At 44.4% G+C, this 24215-nt stretch overlaps 1 protein-coding gene across 2 annotated transcripts in view; it reads left to right on the top strand.

Moving 5' to 3' along the window:
- The window catches only part of ACBD6 (acyl-CoA binding domain containing 6), an 81899-nt gene that overhangs the window by 15432 nt on the left and 42252 nt on the right, over positions 1-24215 (top strand). For both annotated transcript variants that reach the window (XM_063406599.1, XM_063406600.1), the window contains exons 4-5: positions 10288-10373; positions 19993-20098. In XM_063406599.1, the coding sequence (XP_063262669.1) occupies positions 10288-10373; positions 19993-20098 (192 nt within the window). The remainder of the gene's footprint in view (positions 1-10287; positions 10374-19992; positions 20099-24215) is intronic.

Below are 24215 nucleotides of genomic sequence, written 5' to 3'. Positions count from 1 at the left end.
GAAAAAAAGAATAATTAGAGTCCTAGCTCTGCCTTGCTGAGTGTGCTGCTGCAGCAAAGTGATGTGTGTGGCATCTCAGCATCATGATGCCTGGCTTGCAGGTGGATGAAGACACTGCCTGCTAGCCAGATACACCAGAGGCAATTGAAAAAAGGAACAAGTAAATTTATATGTATATAATCTCAAACCACGGGCATACAGTGATGACAAGATGTATCAGAGTGAGACAAAACACTTGACTGTGTAACTTTCTGTGCAGCAGGGAATTCGTTGATTTTTTATCATCCCTGTAAAAATTGTCCAGAAGTAACAGGTTCTGCTGACTGGCTGCAGCCCCACAATACCTGGTTTTAATGTGATCCCATGGCTGTGGGATTGGAAGCCCGGGATGCAGCTGAGCTCTGGGATCTTAAAACTTCACTTGAGCAGTTGCTCTCCTAGCTGAGAAAGCATCTCAGTGTCAGGGAAGGACCTGATCACCAGATCAGGGGTCAGTTGCTGCAGATCCTCTGCTGAAGGTTGTTCCTTCTGTGGCTGAGTTGACAGAAAATGGTTAAATACTGATATTGTCAGGGAGGGGCCAAGATCTTGGCTTAAACTGAGATGGCAAGGTTGAATTTGTTAAAATTTCAGACCAGAAGCTGAAATGACTGAGATGCAACTAGAGGTGCCCTCTGTCCTTTCTGCCTTGAGGTGGCAGTTTCTGGCAAGGCAGGGAAGGTGTTTAAATGCCAAATGCAGTTTTCATTTGTTGCTGATTTTAGCAGCAATGCTGTTCCTCCTCAGCCACAAAAATGTGAATGACAAAAGCATTGAAAAGCTCATTTTTGTGAAGTAGCTGTGTGAGGCTGGAAGCAGGAAAGAGAGGTGTTGTGACATGAGAAGTGACTCTACCAGCAATCAAAACTTTCCTGTAAGGTTCATTTCTGGACTGAAAACTGCTCTGGCTGAAATTGGTACATGATGCTTTTGGTAGTGCTGACGTGACAAAACTGGGGGCTGGGAAAGCTGCAGGGTGGGCTGGAGAGGAGAGGTGTTGAACCAAGCAGGAAGCTGCCATGGGCAATTCAGGAGCTTGGGGCAGAGAGCAGAGCCTCTGGTGGAACAGGAGGTTTGCAAGGGGAGGAAAAATTAAATAGGAAATTGCAGGGTGAGGTGAGGAGGACCAGGAAGGCAAGATCTGCTTTCTGTGCCTGGTTTTAGCTGAGGTTGGAACTAAGTGACCTTTAAGGTGCTTTCCTACCCAAACCATTGTGTGGTTCTGTGATGATTCCTGGTGCCCGGGTCCCTACCTAAGCAGGAGAGAGTCTCGTGACACCTCGTGGATCCCAATGTTTTCCCAGAGTGCCCAGAAACATGGAAAATCCTGTCTCTTGGGATAGCCAAATGAGGTGGTGAGTGAGGGTGGGAGGAGCAGGGACTGAATCTCTGCTTGTGGCATTTGGTGGGCATTCCAGAAGGGGGCTTTGACTTTCTCTGCTGCTCCTTTGGGAGCTGTGGCAGCCCCTCCTCAAACTCCTGCTCCTCTTTTGGCCAGCAACCCACCAGGCTGGGCAGGCAGCTTGACTGCTTTAAATGGGGAAGGGCTCAAACTTTAAATAAAAAAAAAATAAAAAGAAAAGAAAAGAAAAACTAAAAAAAAAAATCCGATTTTTCCAAGTAATTGAAGACTCTCAACTTGCTGTGTCAGAGACTCTTAAAAAAATTTGGAACCTGGGCAGAAATTGCAGGTTTGTCTTAGTGTGGAATATGTAAGATATTGATGTTTAGGTGTGGAGCTGTAGACATTTACTTGAAAGTATTCAAACACAGGAAGGATCTGTGTACCCTGCTGCTTCACATGGCAGGGCAAAGGCTGGTTTAAAAGAAGAAGTGTGTTAATTAAGAATAGCATATGCTTTTGAGTAGGAGAAACCAACTGTAATTGTTTTGTATGTAACACAAGCTGTAGCATAATTAAGCTGTTTCTTTAGTGAAAATACTGCTTTTTGAGTTAGAAGAAGGTTAAATGGTTATGTTTAGCTTGCTCTGTACAGGGAATATCGAGGAAGTATTGAGTGTAATTACTAGAGATTAAGATTTTGTTTGGATGATAACGAACACATTGGTTAATGTCATGTAAGCTATTTGTCTCTTAGACTGGACAAAATTTTCCTTTAAGAGGGCAGCTGTTGTCTGCTACTTGGACACTGCTGTACCAAATTCCTCCTATTCTAAGGAAAGGTGGCACTCCTCAAATGTCTCTGGAGCATCCTATAGGTACTTTGAGCTGAATTAACCAAGACAAAGGCAGGGAAAGGCTCAGGCACAGCCTCAGTGCTCAGCACCAAGGGCTGCCCACAGGCAGCTGTGTCCAGGTGCTGCATCCCTCTGGCTGAGCCTGCCAAGGGTTGCACTGTACATTTGGAAACCTTCTTGTTCCTGCCTGGGACCAGTGAAGATCTCTTCATTCTGCCATTTCTGTGCCTGCAGACCTCGTCAATCCACCCTCTGCCTTCACGAATGAGATCTGCTGTGGGAAACAAATGTCCATGGCACTGGTCTGGCAGCATCAGAGCTGTTCCTTTTGCCAGTGGGATGCTGGCCACTGCAGTGATGTCTGGCCCAGTGTCACTCCAGAAAGCAGAGGATGGCTGCTGATGTCCTTGATTTAACAAAAGTTTGGGTTGCCTTCCGTTTTCAGACTTCAGAGCACCTGTTCCATCCCAAGCCATGGAGTTGTTCAGTATTTCCAGCGTCACTCAGAATATATTTCTTGCTCCTACAAATGTCTGTGTAAGTCTCTGTGTCTTGTATTAGACTGACAAAAACCCCCCACAATTACAGTGCAGGCTGTGTTTGTGTCTGTAGTTTGATCTCCTCTACTTGGGCATTCAAGGATTTTCATACAGGGGATGGGAGAGAAGGGATGGATTGCTCCAGGGCTGACCTGTGTTCCTTCACACCAGAAGGGTCCAAACACCACCACTCACTTCACCCTTCCGTCTGCAGACACTTAAACGAGAGGGGAATCTGCAAATCATGGATTTGGCAGAATCCATGGAAAGAATGGGAGGAAAGGAGCCTGCTGGTGGTCTTGTGTTTGCCACCTCCACGTCTGCTTTTCCTTTTAAAAAAAGTGCTCCACAAACCAAAACCTGTGTGGGAAGCCACTGCTTTAGGGCTTTTTATTGAGCATAGTATTTCCTTCCATGCATATACTAAAATGTGTACAGTGAGTCATGAAATCACAGCTCCTAGCAAGCATAAGACTTGCTGAAAATGATGTTATGCATTTTACATTTATTTCCCTTCCCCCGACTGTCTTTACTACTAATTTCCAACTGTGATTATGGTGCAGTTATTAATTAAGTCGTTATAGTTAAATGAGTAATCTGCAAGGCTTTGCTTTAGATCACAGCACTGTTTAGCTATGACATTACTTAGAGTATGTTTGTTTTGATTTTTTTAACTGTAATCTGGAAAATATTTTCCCTGTCTTAAATTGTGCTTTTTTAAAGGGAGATTCCATGATGAGATTTAAAAGAACTGGAAAACGTTGCATAGGCATTATTGGAATATTAACTAAACTGCCCCTTCAATATTTAAAAAAAAAATTAAAAAAAAAAAAACCCAAAAAACAAACAAACAAAAAAAACCCCCACAAAAACAAAAAACCCCTCAACCCCACGTTCTCCTCAGGGTGTGCTGCCTTTTCCCGGGCAGTTTGCTCAGATCGCTCAGGTCCTCCGCGGGCTCTTGAAAAGGCTCCAGGTGCTGAGTCATGTGCACGCTCGGGCACAGCTGCTGCTGGGAGCCAAGAGCGATTGTTGAGAGAGGAATATTAAAATAGTCTGTTTATGACAGTCATTAATAGGGCTGGTGTGGAGGCTACGGCAGCCCTTTGTGCAAGGTGGCTTTGCAGAGGCTGCAGCCAGGAGGGATTTGTGTCTTCTTTGGGTGTTACTGCCTTACAGTGGTCAGTGAAGAGCGGTGAGAAATGCTGAGCTCATATCTTAGTCAGGAAGGAAGGAGTTGATGAATTTAAACCATGTAAAACGATGCCTAATTTCGTAAGTGGTTAAAGATACATTTCCTGTAGTGGCATCACCTCCAAAGGGTTAATATTTGCCGTGGCTCCGCTGCAGGTAGCGTGAAGTTCAGCCGAGCTGTGAAGTCAGAGGGCTACAGGTGGAAAATACCTTTGGAGGCGAACATTGTTTGTCCTCATTTCACGCCTCATTAGCCGCGCTGCCGGAGACCCTCCCGCATTGTTCCGGGGTCAGGAGCCTCCCGCGGCGTGGGGGACAAGGGACATCTCCTCCGCATCCCGGGGCTCTCATCTTCGGACCACCTGCGTTTGGGGCCCAGAGCACCCTCCTCCCCTTGGCTCTGCTGGCACCCGCCTTAGCTAGCAAAGGAAAAGACGGCAGCAATTATGGCACACGCAATTAACGAGCTTCTAATCTCCAGCCTTGTGTGTAATTGCTGCTGTCAAATACAATTAGTCTCTGCCCAAGTTCCCTTCCCAGGGGGATGGCCAGGCCGTAGCACACAGGGAGAGGAGGGGGGCGTGTGTCTGAAACTTTAGGAGAGTTTACATTTTCTTGTTGTCTCCCTAATAATCCTCACTCCTTAAATAGAGCAATGTTAATCCACATCATTAGAGGAACATGGTGGCCAGCAGAGCAGGTCTGCTCTTGTGTCTGAAGTGTCTTCTGTAAAATTTCTCACCTGAGACTATACCAGCTTAATTACAATTCAATCAGCACATGTCAGGGATTTACTGGTACTTTCCTGTGAGCCTGACAGGGTTCCAGCACATCACCTGTCCTGCCAGAACAACAGACTGGAGTTGCTGCACTTCCCAGGTGCAGTTCAGGGAGCCGGGACATGGGCCAGGATTTCTCCTACCTCTGCCAAGGAGATCTCTGTGAGCATCCAGCACCTGCAGCTCCTCCAGGCTTGGTGGCTCGGGACCCTTGGTTGCACTTCAAAGCCCTGCACACTTAGAAAGGCCGTGACAGATTCTGGTGGCTTCTTTGGTGGCTGCTGAAGGCTGCCATTTTCCTGCCAAAGAAGGTGTTCCACCTGTCTGCTGCTGTGTGTGCACCTTGCAGACAGGTACAGGGCAAGGTGATGTGTCCCTGTCCCCAGGGCTGGGTTCTGGGCCCGGCCATGCAGGGAATGTGCCAGGCTGACACCTGCACTGGAGGAGCAGGTGAGCTGGAGAAAGGTGAACTGTGCAGCACAAAATGCAGACTGGAATCTGCACTACTCATTTGCTGCTGCGGGAATGCTTGAGAAGCATTAACTGGAGTAATTTTGTTATAAGTATTCCTTGTCTGCATCCCACAGAGCTGGATACACCTGCTCCTCTGACTCAGGCTGCATCAGGCTCAGAGGAAGAGGAAAATAGTACAATAAGTAGTGCAGACTTCTTCCATGCAATGTGGTGGCTCAGGTGTGAGATCCTGATGCATCACTCTTGTTTAAGTTGTCTCACTTTTCTGTTTTCAAGGTGCATGGTGATGAAAAATCTCAGTCTTCACCATTTTAAGGCATTAGCCAAGGTAACTTTGAAGAAAAGTATTTTGATGAGATGAACCTTTTTTTGCTGCTGGCTTTCCTTCTTAAATATGTATTTATGAGAAGTTATTTAAAGGTTTGGGGTGGAGAGAAAAGCCAGAGCGAGATGTGAGGGAATTGGGGGGATGATAATGTGCAGTGCAACACAGCCACGTGCCGTGCCAAATAGCTATTGCTGTGTTTGTTGGGTGCTCGGGCGTGCAAAACCAGCCCAGGCAGAGTTCCCGTGTTGCTCTGGATAGAACTGGGATGCTCTACATTTAACCCATGCCCAGGATCCAGCTCTTCTGTTAACTCAAAAGTATGGTCTTCAGTTTTTTGAAGGCTTTACTGAACCTTGTTCCTGTTGTTTTGTAGTATTTCTATAGGACTTCTCTGTACCTTCCTTCTGTCAGAATTAGGAGTCCCTTGCCCTACTGTAAATAGCTGTGTCCCATTCCATCCCAGCTAATCACTGAGAGTGAGGTCATTTGCATCTCTATGGCTGCTTCTGGCTCTCAGCTTGAAGTGGGTCATTGGGAGGACCCATGAATTTGCCATCTTGTTAAAACTGTTGTAGCCTGGTTTGTGTGGATTGGAACAAAGCTGGGGAGTGGAAATGAAAAACAAACCATCCCTGTTGTGTCTTCAGGGACAGAGCGAGAGTGAGCCACCAAACCAATCCCCATCAGGAAACCACTGCTGCTCCTCCTAAATGATAATTTTCATCCCTCTCCCCAAAAATGCCAAAGGAGAAATGGATCATGTTGTGATCATGGGAGAGTTTTGTGACACAACCCTCACAAAGAAAATGTTTATCTCTAATTGTTTTGCATTTCCATAATGCTTACTATGATAAAACCATCTTCTCTTTCTCCTTTATTTTTCAATCATGATTAGGCTTTAATGTCGTTAAAGCTTATAAGTGACTTTGAACCACTGTCTTGTTGAAGAGAAGATGGAGCTGAAATTTTCAGTGAGGCACTGGACAGGGTTTTTAATGTGTCTGTCATTATATGTTAACCTCTGAACTGGGACACGATGTCTGTTTTATGGCTGACAACAATTTAAAAGTATACATCTTGACATGGTGGATAAAGGAAGAAGGGGGAGTGGGGACAAAAAAAAAGAATTAATGATGTTAGCAAATATTAGTCCCTGTATTTCCATTTTGTTCCGAAAGTGGTTGTCAGGCTTTGAGGCTGCCTGGAGCAGCATTGCCAGTGACAGCCAGCCGGGATGCCATTGTCCCTTGGATCAAGCTGGGCTCTTATTGACAAATCCAGTGCACTGAGGCAGGGACCAGGACGCTCCACTGTCTGTTCCAGAGGAGTGTGGCTTTCTCCTGGCATTCCTGGTGACATTTGAGAGGGATAGTTCAGGGCTCAGTGGAGTTCCCTGCGTCAGTCCCCGAGCCCAGCTGGAGTCAGGGGATTGCAGATGCTTCAGGAGTACGTTTGCTGCATACTGAAGGCCAGATTTGCCTGTGATTTATGCTGGTTTTGGCCAGCCAGACCCGCCCCACCAAAGTTAGCTGTCACAGGAGCAGTGACTTTGTCATCAGCTTTAATTGGACACCAGCCACAGAGAATCGGTGGGCAAGGGGAACACATGAGAAATTTTTCTGTTTAAGGCATCTCTTTCGCTTCTCCATCGTATTTTCCTGTTTCTTACATGCCACTGCTTGTGCTTTGGCACGTAAATGCAATCCTCCCAGGTGTCTTCACGTGCTGTCACAAATTCCTCTTCATTCCCACAGTTTTTATCTGGCATTTTAAGAGCAAGGTCTTGTTCATATGGAATCCATAGCAATTTTGCCTTTCCTACAGCACCTCTCTTGCATGGTCCAACCGCAGATGCTACTGCTGTCATCTCCCTTGGGGTCAGGTTCCAAATTGTGGAAGCTTTGGATCATCCTATTCCTTAACTATCATTAGTAACCTGTGCATCTGCAGTGCTTCTGGACACCACTGCCAGCAGTGAAAGAAATGGAGCAGGCTTAATTGAGAGCCACATAGTTAATTATTAGTGCCTTTTTAACAGAGGAGACAGGAAATTTGCAGTGTCAGTTTTTAATTTCATTGTGGTTTGCAGGGTAATGTGACTTTAAACTCATGAGTCATTGTCTGCATATAGGTAGCCCTAAAAGCCCTTTTTTGCTGTAAAAATGTCAAGAGGTTTAAGAAGGAAAAGGGCATCTGTGCTTTACTGATCCCTTCAGCCAGGATGAACAAAAATAAAAACACCAGTTGCTGTCAGTGCTGTCAGTAGCTGTGACGTGATTTGGAGGCAAGTGCTGATTCTTGCCCCACTTTTTGTGTCCCCGAGTTTGGAACATCATGCTCAGATATTGCGTGGAAGTTCTGGCAGGCTGGGCAGCAAGGATTTTGGAAGTGGGCAGATGAGCTCATGGGTAGGCAGCATGTCAAAGGCAGCTGGAAAGAAACCAGTTTGTATCTGCATTGAAAGAAAGCAGTTTGTGTCTGTGCTGCAGCAGAGTTAACTTCTTTGGCAAGCCTGGAATCACTACCCCTTGAAAGCCGAGTTGAGGATGAATGGTGGAGCCTTGTCTCTGTCTTCATGGCTAAATACTAAGAAAACAGAATCTTTTCCTGGACCTTCTTCATGAACTTGTTCTACATATCAAGGACTGGGATGGAATAAGCTTGCTTCAACATTCATAAATTGAATATTGAATTACCTATTTCTGTGTGAAAGAGATGAGATAAAAGCTACTTGGACAAAGTAACTTGTATATGGATTAAAAGCCAGAGAAGTTTTTGCCTGAGTGTTTTTGGAAAAGCCTTTATCACTAAGTTTCCCAATGACCTTATGTGTACTCAATCAACATGATTAATCTTTGTTAGAAATGCATTCGTTGTGCAAAGAAGGTGAACTTAATCCTAGAAATCTTTTTTTTTTCAAGAATTTCTGCCTCTGGAAAGATTAAATGTATTTTTTCAAATGTTTTTTTCTGACCTGGAAAAAAAGAAACAACCAAGAACTAGAGTGAGAACAGATAAAAGAATATAGATTAAAATTTTTTTGCAGTTTCTGACGCTGACTGAATGCCCATCATCCCTTGGTATCAAACAGGATAGACTAGCAGTGAGTATAGCTTCATTGTATAGGAATAAGTCTTCTGTGCACTTTCAGGTGATCTGAAATTAATTTTATTTTATTAGTGGAATCGAAGTAATTGATGGACAGTAAGGTTCCCTGCTAAATAATTTTTTAAGAGGGGCACTGCACTGTAAAGACTCTGAAGCCCTTTCCCTTGAAGAAAGGAGAACTTTGTGTCACATTCTACTCTAAATTAGAGAGAGCCTACTTGCCATGGAATAGTCTTCAAAGCCAATTCTCTTTCCATGTGTTCTTATAATGAAGTATGTCTGTGATATCTGCAGACCTGATGTTATGGCTTTGGGCTGGTACAGGAGGACTGAAAGGTGGAACTGGTTGGCTCAAGCTGGGCAGAATGTAAAAGTAAATGTATTACAGGGAACTAGTACATTGATTTAAAACAAAAGCAATCTGAGAAACGGGAAGAAAGACAAATGTAAGTATGTTTTATTTTAAAAAAAATCAGCATCTTTCTAGGTAGAATTCTGATGGTACAGCAATGCTTTTGGATGTAATGAAGCTGATGAGAGTAGTGGAGCACCTCTTCTATGTGGAAAGGGTGAGAGAACTGGGACTGTGCAGCCTGGGCAAGAGAAGGCTTTGGGTGATCTAATTGTGGCCTTCAGGCGACCTGAAGGGAATCTACAAGAAAGGTGCAGAAAGACTATTTGCAATAGCTGGAGTGACAGGACAAGGGAGAATGACTTCAAATTGAAAGAGAGTAGGTTTAGCTTAGATATAAGGAAAAAATTCTGCCCTGTGAGGGTGGGGAGGCCCTGGCACAGGTTGCCCAGAGAAGCTGTGGCTGCCCCTGAATTCCTGGGAGTGTTCCAGGCCAGGTTTCATGAGGCTTGGAGCACCCTGGTCTAGTAAAGGGTGTCCCTGCTCATGACAGGAGAGTGAAACTACAGGATTTTTAAGTTTCCTTACAACTCAAATCATTCCAGCTTTCTGCAATTCTGTGTATTGCAACTACAGAGAAGCTGTGAGAGGCTGGGACTTTGCTCCTGATCTTTTTCACCCTAGGTGTGACACTGCCACCACAGAAAGCCTCAGACCTGCCCACTGGCAGCAGCAAGTTGCAATGAATGGGCTGGTTTCATAAGGAATTGCTGCTGCAAATTCCAAACCAGTTTTGTCTGCTTATCTGAAAACCAAAATACTTAATGCCGTGGAAGAGTTGGGGTTTCAGGTTCCTTGCACCCCCTAATTGGGTCAGGCTTTCAGACAGCAGGCACTTACCCTGCTGAAATCTGGCATCAATGTAAAGTCAGGCAATTGAAGTTCCCAGGCTGCAGGATGGTTTTTTGAAAAGGTAGGCCTGGGGCTCCATATCGATCAATCATTATTCTAATTGTTCCTTTCTATTATGGTGGGAATCATTCAGAATCCTAGAGTTCCTGGGAGTAAATCATTTGGAAATGCTGCCCATTATAAAATTTAATTTTAGATCTATATTAAATAGATTTATAAAGGCAAGCTTTGCAATCTAGTAACAGAATATTATGCTGCCTCACAGAGGCTCAGCTTTTGGGTCCTGAAGGGCCAGGGCTGGGAAAGAGAGTTGGGAATGTGGTGGGAGCCAGGATGCTGGACCAATCTTTCTTTTTCTTTCAGACAACAGAGAAGAGGGGAAAGGAGAGCAAAACTGGATTTGGAGGCCCAGTCATCAGCTCATTATATCAAGAAGAAGAAATAATCAGGTGATTATCTGTGCTGGAATTTGGTTAAAAACAGTGTTTTTCTAATGTCATTTTCTTAAGCTTTTTTTTTTTTTTTTTTTTTTTTAGTATTGCACAAGTGTGGCGGCAGCTACAACAGGATAATAAATGACAGGAAAGAACTTTTCAGGTCCATAATCATTTAAATCAATATCTGCCTGTATCATTGCCAGGTAGTAACCTTTCCCTAGTGCAAGATGTGGGGGAAGGGCAAGGCTTCCCATTTTTCAGTTATATGGCTTAAAAAAAAAAGGCAATATTGGATATTTTTAATAGAAAGCTATTCAGGCACTACCTTTTTCAAATAGTTATTTCTTTACCAATACATTCATTAAGGACTGTTCAGTGAAGGTTTTAGTGTTGGACAATGTTTGCCTTCAGGGACAGTTTGTGCCTTATATCAAATTAATTTTTTTCTAGGCTCTGCAGCTAGAAAAGCCAGCTCTGCATTTACTGAACTGGAGTGGCTGCTACTTAAAACTGTCAAGGTGCAAGGAGTAAGTGACATGAGCTACTGAATAAGGACACCTGGATGGTTTTTGTCTGGTTTATTTTTTTGCTGTTCCAGGCTACTAATCATGGGTATAATATTAAACTCCAGTACCTAAATGATTTTGTGGAGGAAGTTTTAGAATACTGTATCATATCTTTAGTTAAAATAAACAGGGAGAGAAGACTAAATTTGTGTCAGTGTTTCCTGACATGTAGTCACCCATTCATGTGTGTAGATCTCATTTTTTAATTAATGTCTTGCATCTTTTTACATCCAGGAAATGTAAACATTGATTTCTTGGCATGCAGTCTCCAGCAGAGAACTTACCTAAAGAGTTAAAACTCTAGCACAGCATTTCTTTGACTTGTCACAAACTAAGGAACAGAAATCTTGATCAGGTGCTCCAAACCCTTTGCAAAGAGCTCAGGTAGGAATGGGAGGCAGCTGTTTGAAGCAGGCAGGGTGGCACTTGTGTGCTTGGCAGTAATGCAGGCGTTTCCCTTGGGACTGCAATCCACTTTAGAGTGGAGCACTTGGCCAGGAATAGCTTCCTTCCCTTGCATGGAGAGTCAGCACGTCTTTGATTTGCCCTGGCCCTTGAGCAGAGGTGGTCAGGTGTGACCTTGGTTTAACACTGTTTGAGGAATGGCACTTCTGCTGGCCACCAGCTCCTTTTGTGTCCCTGCTCCATCAGTGCGGGTCTCAGCCAACATCCTTGATCTCACAGTTTGACTTTGTGGTTTAAATCCTGTTCAAGCTCTCCTTTTAAGGGTAGAGTATATCCCTGCAAGTGCAGTCAGAGCCTTGGTTACTCCAAGTGCTGCCTATGCCTTTTCTGGGGTTTGAAATACAGCGTAATGTACAGAAAAACAAAGTTTGCTCTGGTTGATTCGACCAGCCTAAATCTTTTCACGAGTTTGTTTTTATTTCCAAGAGTACAGCTGCAAATACTTTTTTTCCAAGCATATCATAAGAAACATATGTGCTGTTTGTTTTGCACAGCGCAGCTGTCCTTACAAGTGAGGCTGTAGCAGGTGCAGTCTCCTGCACAGCTGGAACAGGGTGATTCTGCTGAAATTTGTTGAATGAAGTGTCCTGATTCTGCTGGCAGGGTGGAAACTCATGTAGTCTGTCAGCACAATTGGACTCCCAGGTATCAATGTCTTCCTTGCAAGACAGGAGTGAGCAAGTGTCGCCATCATCTACCCACAGAGTTGTACAACTTCACTTTTCCTGGTTCTTTTGTCTACTGTTCATTCTCTTCCTGGAACAGGGACTAAACATGCAAGGCACATATCTAGTATGGTAATTCCACTAATAAAAGCATAGCCTTAAACAGCAAAATTACTCCGGTACCAAACCTGCAAACAGATAAAACAAAGGGGGAGTGGCTCTAAATATTAGGTTTGGTGTCCAAGTTTGTGTAGAGCAAGTATTCCATAGTGGTATCTGAGAAGGGTGACTTTTGTGAGGCTGTCAGTGGTTCCTTACAAAAACATAAGCTTAGCATTCTACGTCATAAACAGAATGTTATCATAAAAAAATAAGGCTTTTTCTGTAGAGGAAGAACATGAAAAATTTTAAGGGGAAAGAAAACTGCTTAGCTTGAGCCAAGATAAGCTTTAACACACTGATAGTTCTGGGTAGGTCCAGTTCTGTCAGTTCAGTGTGTATGTGTGTGCTGCCTCAAAACCTCCGGAGAAAAGAAACTTTGATGAAGACTCTTTTATTGACTCAGTTGTCCATGGTGGGTCGTCTGAAGCTTTGCAACAACCTTGCAAAAATTTGAATAGAAATCAAACTGCTTTAGTTTGTTTCCCAGCGCTGTTGATAGGGTAAGTATTTTCTTGTTACAGAATCACTAAAGAAGCCCAGGATAAGTAAGAAAACCCTCTTATTTTGTGTACCAAAATCTAAAACTCGAGTCCTCATCAGCCCTGAGTCCTGACAGATTGCTGGAGGCGATTTTTCAGCAGGTATTACTCTGCCAAACACAGCCTACTGCATGCCCTTTAGGATTCTGCTGATCCAAAGGCAGGGAAAGGCTGCTGATTTATCTGAAGCCACAACCTCTGCTCACACCAGGAGACAGACAAAAAATGCAGGTGCAGAGTTTTGAAGGGTCATCTAAGGAGGTTCACTTGTTTTATTCTTTACCAGAACCTTTTGAACAGTTTATCAAATAATTAAAGCCCTCCAAGCTGTTGCTGTGTAATGTGAAGAGGAGAGGTTTTGTTTTAAATAGGATAAACCCCTAGTTTGCCATCAGCAGTAGTTAGCAAGAAAGCAGCAATGCCACTGATTTCCAGCTGAGGGTCTAAAATTATGCCTAAATAATGTTTACATTCCTATTGTGGAATGAAATGCTTGGGGCGTAGGATGCAGATCTGTAAATGATGGACAAAGTGAAGTTACCATACCCTGTCCTAAAGTAGATCAGGAATTGGAGGAACTCAGGCTGTGCCAGGGCCACTTTTTTTTCTTATCACTAATTATCTCAAATGTTTCTAATTGAGAACAAGATAGAAAAATGGTCAATCTGGGCTCACAGTACATTCTACCGATTCCAAATAAATTCAAGAGCATCCACAGAAACAGGTTATACCGATCTAATTAAATCAATTTAGAAAGAGATTCGGTTAAATCAGTGCAATTTGTGTGTTCATAGATCAGCCCTGAAATCAGGAGAAGGTCTCTTGAGCTAATGAGGCGTAGCAGTTATTTACTTTGGGGTACTGGGCACCGGTCATCAATTAGGAGTCATTAATAAACCCTGGCAATAAAGAGCTCGAGTACCCCCAGTGAGTAATGGGGAGCAGTTGCAGGATGTATTAGCATAGTGCTCTGCCTCTGGGTTTCTCTGCAAATCACTTCTCTCCCCTCGGGCATTGCATAAAACTCCTGCGTGCTGGTGACTGATGATAGGACTCGGAGGTTCCCTTGGAAGGAAAAATTTAGAAATGATCAGTGATTTCACACTGGGTATAGTAGTGGTTTGGGTTTTTTTTTACTGCTACATAAAGCTTTATGTCTCTTTTCTGGTCCTATTACCAGAACAAAGCAGTAGTAGTGGAGCTCTTTCATGATCAAAGCACTATAACTGGAGTTTCACAAACCTGGAAATGACCAGTGATCTGAGATTGACTGATGTGTTACCAGTATAAATCTTATCCAAGACACAATCTGAGACATACGCCAAAAACACCATAGCCTTGGAAAGCCAGCTTTATTTTTCAGGGTTTTTTTAAAGCTGGGGTAAGGAGTAGGTAGTTTGTAAGTGTTTTCAGGAAACAAATACACTGATTTGGCAGGTGGAGAATGAGAAATAACATTGCCAAATGTCCGTGTCCCTTTCCACTTCCACTGGAGGAGCCCTCCTGCACTCTGCCACGATCTGCTTCCTCAGGGCTTTGGCGTGCCACGATGGGACTGACATCTGCCAGTCAGCACAGAGGCCTCCCTGAGCTCTGTTTTACCCTTCTTCCATCCAGAGGGGTGCTGAAGAAGCCCTTTTCTGGTCAAAACTACCACCCTTCCCCAGACATTTGGGAGCAACCCCAATCATGAGCGAGGCAGCACTGAGGATGTGGGTGCGGAGCAGGCACCCCTGGTGTGCAGGACCTGCCTGATGCCATGCAATCCATCAGAATTGTATTAATCCCACTAACGCAGCCGCCATCTGGTCCCGCTGCCGGGCCGGCTCGTGCGAGCCCCCGTGATGGATGGCCCTGGGAATTGATTAGTTGTTGTGCGAGACAAATGAACTGTTTTGGCAGAAAATACCAGAGGTCGCTGCATGTGGTCAGGCACAAAGGCTGCTGAATTTTAAAGAGCTGCTTCCAGCATCCATTGCAAGGATGCTGCTTCAGAGCAGCGATGGCTTTTGGGATGAGCCCAGTGCTCCAGAGCGTGGCTTGGGTTTTGTTGTCTCCCTCCAGCCCTACTTTTGGGAACAGCAGCACTGGAAATGAGCGTAAAGCTGCAGAGACGTGCAGCATCCGTGTTGGGAATTATGGGCTGGTGTTGTGCGTGTGTGTGGCTGCACCACAGATGTGTCACTCACATTAGTGCTGGGCTGTGCAATCCCTGCGGAAGAGCTTTCCTGGTTCTGTGGAGCGCAGGCAGCCCACGGTGTGCTCAAGCAAAACACCTGCAGGTCCTGGCAGCTGGGACTTGGGGTTTTTCAGGTCAGTGTTGCTTAGAAAGTGGTGCTCTCACGGTTATGTTCAGCCGACCAATCTTTTGATTTCAAGATGATTGCCAAGGTTATTTCTTCTCCCTTTTTACTGTCCCCAGAGCAGTGACCTTTGGGGCTTTGCTTTGTTGTGCAAAGGGCTCGGGCCTGCCTTCCCTTTGGAGAGCACATCCTTCTGTGGTGGCTCCCACCTGGCCACCTGCTCTGGGTGCTGCACCGAAGCGCGTGCGGCGGGTGCGGAATTGGATGACACACATCCCGCCGTGTCCCGGCGGCTCTCGGAGGGATGGCACACGAGTGTGCCAGCAAGTGGGCAACACTTCCCTCGGGACGGCCTGCCGGCTCAAAATAAACTTGAGTTATGGATTTATTCAGCTTGTAAAACCTCAGCTGGCATAAATAATTGAGAAAGCAAAGGTTTGTCTGTGGAGCGTACCTCAGGGACCTGCTCCTGCCTCCCTCCCTCCCACCACCCTTTCTTATGAAAATGATCCCAGTTGCACTGATAGATAATAACAACACCAAGCAATTAAAAGCTATGGGTGGCTGGAGAGAGGAGAAAAGGTTCAGTTAATGAGCTTTTCCTCTTCCTGTGCCCAGGAGAGCCTCTGAAGTGACGAGGCGATTAAAGCGAAGAGATAATTATAGATTATGTGAAAATGGCTCCCTTGGGGGGCCGAGGGCCTTGCCATAAACAGCGAGTGTTGCGAGTGCCGCTCGGCTCCCCGCACGCGTCCCGTTCCGCTCCGCCGCCGCGCCGCCCGCTCGGCAGCGCCGTGCCAAGCGCACGGGCAAAGCCACCTGTTAGCGGCACCAGGGCCACTCCACAGCAAATCCACTGGGATGTGCCTTGGACCAGCCCCAGGAAAAGGGGACAGGATGCCCAAAGTAGAGCCTGGTCTCAGCCCTCCGCCCTGAGCTTTGCGCTGGAGGTAACCTGCGGACGGGGAGGAAGGGGACAGGGCAAACCTGGAAGGTGTTCTCTGCACAAGGGTAAAATAAGGTGAATTTGGAATCCCTTCTTTGCCCTTCTCAGTGGCAGCCTTGGTGCTGTTTAGAAAGCAAGGAATTTTACAGCACTCCAGATAAGAAGGAAATGATGAACTGGCAGCAGATCTTTCCCATGAGCTGTTTTAAACCTGTTGGCTGAACACACGTGTTTTGGACAGCCTATGGAGAAAGCTTGCAAAGCCTCCTAAGCCTGGGGAGAGATGACTTGGTTTAAGTTCTTCCAAATCCTTCTATTCAAGGATGGAAAAAGCTGCACATGTTACTTGCAGGCAACAGGTATGCTTCAACTCATCTTTAAATCAGAATTACTATCTCTTACTGGGGATGGGGGAGAGCACAAGGAAATAGCTTTGGGGACCATCAGCAAGGGAGAAGAGAAAACCCTCTGGCTGTCCAGGAAATAGATGTAAAAGCTCTACCTGCCTTTACTGACAGTCAGGTGCTTGCTGACTTGAAGACTCCTTTTTATCTCAGTGATCTGACATGGAAGGAAAATTGCATCCAAGCCTTCCTTTTAGCTACAAGTTTTGCATTATTGTGCACATCTCCTTTAGGTTGAATTTTGTGGTGTTTCTCGTCTAAGATGTCCTGGATACTGTAGTTTTTATGTAAATTGAGATTTTTCTGAAAATACTGATGGAAATGCCATGGATTCTCTCCCCTGTAACATTATCTGAGCATGTCTTTGTACTGTCACTTTTGTATTTTTCACATCTTTCTCTCTGGTTTCTGCCTGTTTCTGTCAGTTTCTGGGCCTTGCTGCTGACTCTTACCACTTTTATGAGCAGTGCAAATTCCTGCTAGGAAAAGGTCTGATAAAATTATTACATCATTTTTCTTTTCCTGCAGCTTCTATGGTGGAGGTATTCTTATATACCCATACACACATGTGAAATAAAGGAAGGGGAAAAAGCCAAGCTGCCAAGTTTTTGAGCTCTGTTTCTTATTTTTACTGTGTGGTTTTCAATGCAGAATCAGTAAATAACAGTAACTTGTCATTATTCCATTCACACCATTCAAGAATGTCTTCCCTAGTATTGGCCGCTCTAAAAATCGGGGTTTAACTTCTCTGAGCTCATTCCTCAGTTTCCCTTCCTGGTTTTAGCTGGATCAGATTGTTTTAAATGTCTGGAGTGCAGCTTCATATCACTATTTTATTTGTAGCTAAAATGTTCTCATTATGACTGGAAAGGGCTTGTTTCTCTTTGTTAATATTTATAGAAAAGTTGACTATAATATATGCTTAATTTTTTTAAGGAGGGCATCAGGAGCAAAGGAATAGTTTAAAGATTGAGAAATAAATGCAGAGTAGAAGAACAAAATTTCCCGAAAACCTTCTCTTCAGGTGGGGAAATTGGTATTCTGGATTAATTCCATTGTGGAGACTTCTGAAAGAAAAGTGGTTTTTTGGAATGGGGATATATAGAGCATTTGCAGAGTTGGTTATTCCAGAAAACTAAATCATATCCAAATAGCTGTGTCAGGTCATTTTCCACTTACAGACAATAATATCCTCAGGGAAAAGACTTTAAAAGTCCTGTCTGGAGGCTGTGGTGGGAAAATGGACTGGTTGTGGTAGGTGAGGGTTGCTGTGCCCTCTCTGCTGGCACAGACCCCGCAGATGCTCCCTATGGAGCACAGTCAGGTGCTTTAGGCTGCCCTGTCCCTGCTGGTACCTCTGTGCTGCCCTGTGAGTGTGTCAGGGCTCTGCAGTGTGTGCAATGACCAGGTGGCATCACTGCCAGGGAGGGAAGGGCACAGCCCGAGCTCATGGCTGTGACATGGAAAATCACCCAGGAGTGACTGGAGATGGCTGTGGGCCTCTCTAGTGAGAAGGGGCTGGGGTTTGCTTTGGTGTTATTGAAGAAAGAGCAACTGTAATAAATGAGGGAGTTGTGGCTGCAGTGGGGAGCCAAGTTCCTGTACAGCGTTGTCTGAACAGCAGCTTCTCCCAAAAGGCTGCTGTCGGCAGCCAGGGTCGTGTTGGAGAGGCTGGACTAACAAGGTAGGACTGGAGGGACTTCCCAGCAGATCACATCAGCCCTTGTTAGCAGGGGCAGGCATGTCTTGTGACCTCCATCATGACTCTGTCAAGCTCCATCGAGAGCAGTGTAAGCTTTTGCCTTTTCTAATCCTGCTGTGAGATTCCTTTTTTCCCGGAATTCAAGGTAATTGCATTTAAAGCACGCAGTGATCTGTTTCCCAGGAGCTTGTGTGTAACGAGCAGGCAAGACCTCCAAGGAATGAGTTCATGACAAACTGGTCAAGAAGCTGGGAGCCTGCTGTAGTGTCCTCAGGCCTAAACACAGAGTGTGAAATCCTGTGTGGCTCCCAGCTCTTCACCAGAAAGGTGCAGCTCAGGTGTCTCTGCAGGGACTGCCTGTGCACAAAGAATAGGGGTGATGTGCTGGGGAACAGTGCTACTGAGGGAGCAAGGTGACAGTGAGGGCAGAGGAAGTGACTTCTTTGGAGCAAGCAGTGATCTGCCACTGGAGCAAGTATCAGTGCTTTTCTCCACCTTTTTCTGCCACCATGGCAGGACACAGATGCTTGAGGTCTGGAGAATGAGAGTGTAACTCAGTTAACCAGATGCATAACAATAAAAGACAAAGTCAGAGTTGGATCGTGGTGCTCTGCCTGCCCTGATGGGAGCACCAGACATGGCCTTGCTGGCATTTCATTTTTAGGGTACCATAGGCTGAAGAGTATCACTTTGTAACCCATTGCTCAGAAATGCAGATGTTATCTAGATTTTACTTTTCCTTCCTGGTGTTCTTCACCCTGCGAGTTCAAGAGCCATGCAGATGAACAGAAGTGCTGTTGCCTTTTAGCACCAGGGGATCAGTTCTCACATTTCCCGCCTGAAACCTTGCATTTCTCCTGCCTGAAACCCCCACAGCAAACTGGCCTCCTTACTGGGTCTGACCAGCTCCAGCAAGCTCCCTTTCTTCTGAGTAACTGTCAGTCTGAGTTCTGCTGAACATCCAGAAGGTCTTTAGTTAAGGTGATTGAAAACTGGGGATGTCATGTGAGGCAATGACTCTGTATTTAACTCTTGTGAAGCTGCCAAGTCCCATAGCAACACTGATGGGCTCTTTTGAACCATGGTTTTCAGCTGGAAACGAGAAAAAGAGAGGATTATGTGGGTTTTTGGCTTACTTCTGGAAAACCAATGGCCTTTCTTTATTCCCTGCTAGCAGTGCAGTGGTGTCACTGTACTTACGCCTAAAGGTATTGTTGTTATAAGAATCTGTGAAGGGTCTTAACTTCATTAGAGCTTCTGTTTGTTTGGCAGGTAAGGATGGAAGTTCTGCTGAAGCCAGAGTATTGCTTTTAGCTGTAAGAGGGGCTGTAGGTGTGACTCAAGCCCCTATGATACCATCATTTGATCTTTCTGCCTGCAAGCAGTTCTAAGCAGGCACTTGCTGGTGTTGTATCGAGGATCCAACGTGTTTAGCCAGGGACAGATTGTTTTGCAGGTGTCCTGTTCATCCTGCTGTTTTCTCCAAGCTTTGGTGTGACCCAGAGTGGCTCTTACAAGAAGAGCAGCTTCAGCTTTTTCTCTTCTGTGGGATTGCAGTGATTTATACCAGAACTCGAACATGGATTTTGCTGGCTAACTTCATACATTTCTTGTGCCATTTCACAGGAATAAACTGACATTTGTCCAGACATAATACTGTTAAAAATAAACTTTGTTTTTCTAGGAAGCAGGATCTTCTGTTTCTTAGCTTGGAGGGAGTGGGGAAAAGCACATTATTCTGCATGTGCAATACTAGATGCCTGTTGTGATCCAGTGACAGCACTGAAATGTCTGTAACAAAGTTAAAGCCTATAATGTGCACGTGGCCTTTGTGCTGTGCAATAACATCGTGCTTCTTTTGCTCTTGTTTCCTGAATAGGGAAGAGGACAAGAACATTTTTGATTACTGCAGAGAAAACAACATTGACTATGTAACCAAAGCCATTCAATCAAAAAAAGTGGATGTGAACATCACAGATGAGGAGGTATGGAGAAAAGATAAGGACCATCAATCTTTTATCTGTTTTGTGTATTAATTCACTGCTAATCCTTTTTAAAATTCCATGGTTAGGATTGTTGCAACAAGGTGCTGTAACAGTTGGACAAACACTTGAGACAGGGTAATCTGTTTGGAAACAGCTTTCCACGGGATTTCTGGTAGTGTGGGTGTCTAACTGTGGGGCTGTAGCATATCAGATCAGAAACTTAGTTTCTGTGGTATTTTCAGGAATACCAGCAGCCACTTGCAAAGATTTTCTGAATACCTCCCTTTCCCCACTTGGTCCACTAAATGTGATCAAACAGAAGTAGGAAGTGAGGGAAACAGCTTTTCTGACCCATGAAGTCTGTTCAGGTTGAGGGAGGATTTCTGACAGCCACAAGCTTTTCATCATTCTCAGATGGAGGGAGAACGAGTGACACTGGCTTTCCAGCTTCACAAAAACAGTGACATTGTCCAGTCTTTCTCTGCTCACCAAACTCAAAACACTATTTCCCCACAGGGAGGTAATACAGGCATTGCCAGAAACCCCAAGAAAAATCAGTCTAAAACCATGAATTAGCTTTATCATTTTTTGGTAAGAGTAAACACCTGGTGGGGGCAGCTTCCCATTGATCCTTCAGGAGTTGTGGCTGTAGCAGGTTTGTCACCTTGGTTTCCCTGCTTGCACACTGCCACCTAGCCCTGCCCCTGGTGCAGCCTGAGCACAGCTCCTTCCAGCACGTTGTGTTTTGGTGAACAGATGAAGTGCTTAGACATTCATAGACTGAGACGCCACAAATTCAGTTGGGTTCTCCTGTAGCTCTAAGCAGATTTCTGCCCTCTGAGCCATGACAGCCCCGGCTGGGGCTCTGAATGCTGATGGCAGGGCCTTTTATTATTAATCAGGAATTCATGTGAATTAATTTTCAGGGGAGAGGAGGGAGGGTGTTCACAATCAGAGTTGGAATTTCACATCATAAATTCAATGAAATGAAACTGTCATGTGCCACACACTTGCTGCACCACTGCCGTTTCTGGGCTCCATCCTCCTTCTGCAGATCACGGGTTACAGAAGGAGATGTCCTGGACAGTCCCACAGAAAATACAGCTGGAGTCTGTTAATTAATAAAAGCTCATTTTTAGGATCACATGCTTGCAATAAGTGCATGTTAGCATTGCTTTGTTTCCACTGGCAAGGTGCTCTTTTGTAGTTAGCAGCATTCAGAAGCTTGTATTTTCCTTTCTGTTCAAGTAACAAATGTGCTTGTTTTCAGCCAAAGATATACTGTTAAAAAATACTTTGTGGAAGGTGAAGTATCTAAACTATGTAAAAAACTACCAGATTACATCCTCTGGGAATTATCCATGAGTGCCTGATGTTAAAGCAGTCCTATTTGTAACTGATGGATATTAGCGGATGGCTGTTGCAGAGTATGGGATTGCTTCAGCACAGGCAGGAGCTGGAAGCATCTACCTCCTTGTGAGAGAATTCCCACTGGGATAAAACTCTCCCATAGATGAAATTTTCCCAGCTTCAATAATTTTGGTTTACCCCACAAATGCTCAAAAAAAAAAAAAAAAAAAAACAAAAAAACAACCCAGCACACCAAAAGGAGGTATCCGAAAGTAATAATTGTTTCATTATATGTTAGGGAACTGAAAGCACTGCCAGTGTTGTTTGGTACCCAAACATGTTCTCCCCAGTTTGGGAGGTGACTGATTTTCCAATATCATGCAGGTTGATTGAAGTTTTAGATCCCATTTTAGACTAGAGATAACCCAGACTGAGCCTTTCGTGAAGTGTACAAGCATAATCTTGTCATTTTTATTAACTATTTTAGTGTTACTGTGTAAATATATCCTGTCAAATCCAAAAGCTGCCTCACCTGGCTTCTGGGCATAATTCACACTATCAATCCTTTGATTTAAATGCCTATAAATTTAAAATGTCAGCAGGGTACATACAAAGAGTTAACTTCTTATGAGACAAAATCTACTGAAGCACCAAGTAGGCTCGTGCTAAGCTGCAAAGACTCTCGGCTCAGCCTTTCCTTGGACAATAAAGACTTGGCTGGGGTTGTAGGGTGTTTAGATTTTATTTTTATGTGATGTGGTAGTACTCCATCTAATTGTATCCCCCCATTTTGGGCAAACCTGGAAGAAGTCAGCAAAAGGAGAAAGGAAGTCAAAAATAAAGATATGAAGTGGGGATGAGCCAACTTAGTCAAAGTAAAAGGATTTCAGAAAGGGCAGCAGAAGATTCTGGGGTTTAGATGGATGCACTGGGAAACTTCCAAAGCATAAGTGTCCTTCTTTCCACAAGAAGTAAAGCTCTTCATGTGCAGCATTCAAGCCAGCATACCTGCTAACAGTTTGGATATGATAAACTTCAATTTAGAATTAAACAAAGAACCTAATGACAGTAATCATGTACAAGCTTCCATTTACTGTATCTAAATTGCCCAGAGTTCAACAGAATCGCTTACATTCACTTATAAGAGGTAGCACAGACTAAAGCAAACTGTTTTCCTTGTGTATGTCAGCAGGACTAATGGAATAAGAAATGGACTGTGGCTGTGAAGTCACCCCAGGCACATCCTGGGAGTGTGGCTCACTTGCTGCCTTTTTGAAAATCGTATTTCTTCAACCTCTAACGAACCAGGAGCTGCTCAAAGGCAGAGATAAGTTGCTTTTGTAATTTCTGCCAAGGGCTGTGGAGGTTGTAGCTAGGTAATTTTTTTTTAATTGTTGGATAAATCCCAGTAAACAAACCTGTTACCTGTGTGCAGTATTTAAGCCCTTGCCAAACCTTTAATGAAAGGCATCTGACAAGATGCTCTCTTAGTCCCCAGTCCTTGTGCTTTTCAGACAACAAGTGCCAAACTGGTGCCAGCTTGCCAAGGAAAGGACAGGGGGAAAATGGGTTTGAAGAAAGGTCACATGCTTCTGGGTTTACAGGCTTTCTCCCGTTAGAAAAGCTTCACCAAACATTTCAGAGCTCTGAACGTTATTGACTTCCAAGTCAAGTTTACCTGTGTAATTGTAACAACAACCCTTCCATTCAGGTTTTCTGCTGTCACATGTGGATGCAGCCAGGCTGTAGATATCTGTCTTCTCGAAATTACTGCTCACAGAACACTTGACACAAGTTAGAGTGGCTCATTGCTATCCACCCATTACAGCTGCAAACATCGTGCCTGGAAGTGTGGCTTTATACTGTAGCACATCCATTCAGTTTGGCTTTGTTCTCCCCTTTCTCTGCTCGAGCTAATTGATGTGAAAATCATTCCCATCCATTTGTCTGCCAACTCAGTGTATGGGAGACAAATCCCTGTCCTGTGCTTTGTTTGTGAACACCCTGTGACTTGGAGCTGAGCAAAATTGATGTGCTGTTGGCTTGAGAAACTGCTGCAGGAGCTGGCCAAGCTGGCAGCGGTTAGCCAAGCAAAGCACAGAAGATTTAAGAGGCAGGGTTAGTGCACTGGGGCTATTTTTATGCTTTTTTTTTTATTAAAAACTTCAAAGGTGGGGGGGAAATGCATCCTCTCAAGTAACTTCTGCAACAAGACTTGTGTTTGAATCGCAGGGAGGGAGTACCTTGATGTTTGACTGCTTCTAGCCAAGAGCTCACTGCTGCAGCACATTCCTACATGAAATTATTCCTGTTGCTTTGAGTCTCTCACTGCTTAATGAAATAGTCATGTGGGAATTGTTTTGGGAAAGCTCAATCTGTGGCCTTAAGATTTCTGCCACATTATTTAAACACACAAGCACATGCTATATGCTGATATAAAGCAGCAGCTGTGCAGACTAAAGAGTTTTTCAGCATGCTGAGGTGACATTCCTGCTGTACAAAGACTGGGACTGTACATTCAGTTTCAGCCTGTCTTATCACTAAGGTTTATTTTAAGAAAGACATGGGAAACAAGTGGATTTTGTAGCTGTATAGCTGCCTATATTAGCTAGACCTGTTGACTGTTGTTAACTTGCCTGATGCTCTACAAATAGTTGTGAATATTATCTTGTTTCTGTAGAACCATTAAGGTTAAAAAAGACCTCTAAGATCATCAAGTCCAACCATTTAAAATACCAAATTTGTGGTAATTCTTTTTGTTATGCAA

Source organism: Prinia subflava, chromosome 10 (assembly GCF_021018805.1).
Source record: "Prinia subflava isolate CZ2003 ecotype Zambia chromosome 10, Cam_Psub_1.2, whole genome shotgun sequence".
Taxonomy (NCBI): domain Eukaryota; kingdom Metazoa; phylum Chordata; class Aves; order Passeriformes; family Cisticolidae; genus Prinia; species Prinia subflava.
The sequence above is the reverse complement of the archived record's forward strand: the minus strand, read 5'-3'. Positions and strand labels throughout refer to the sequence as shown.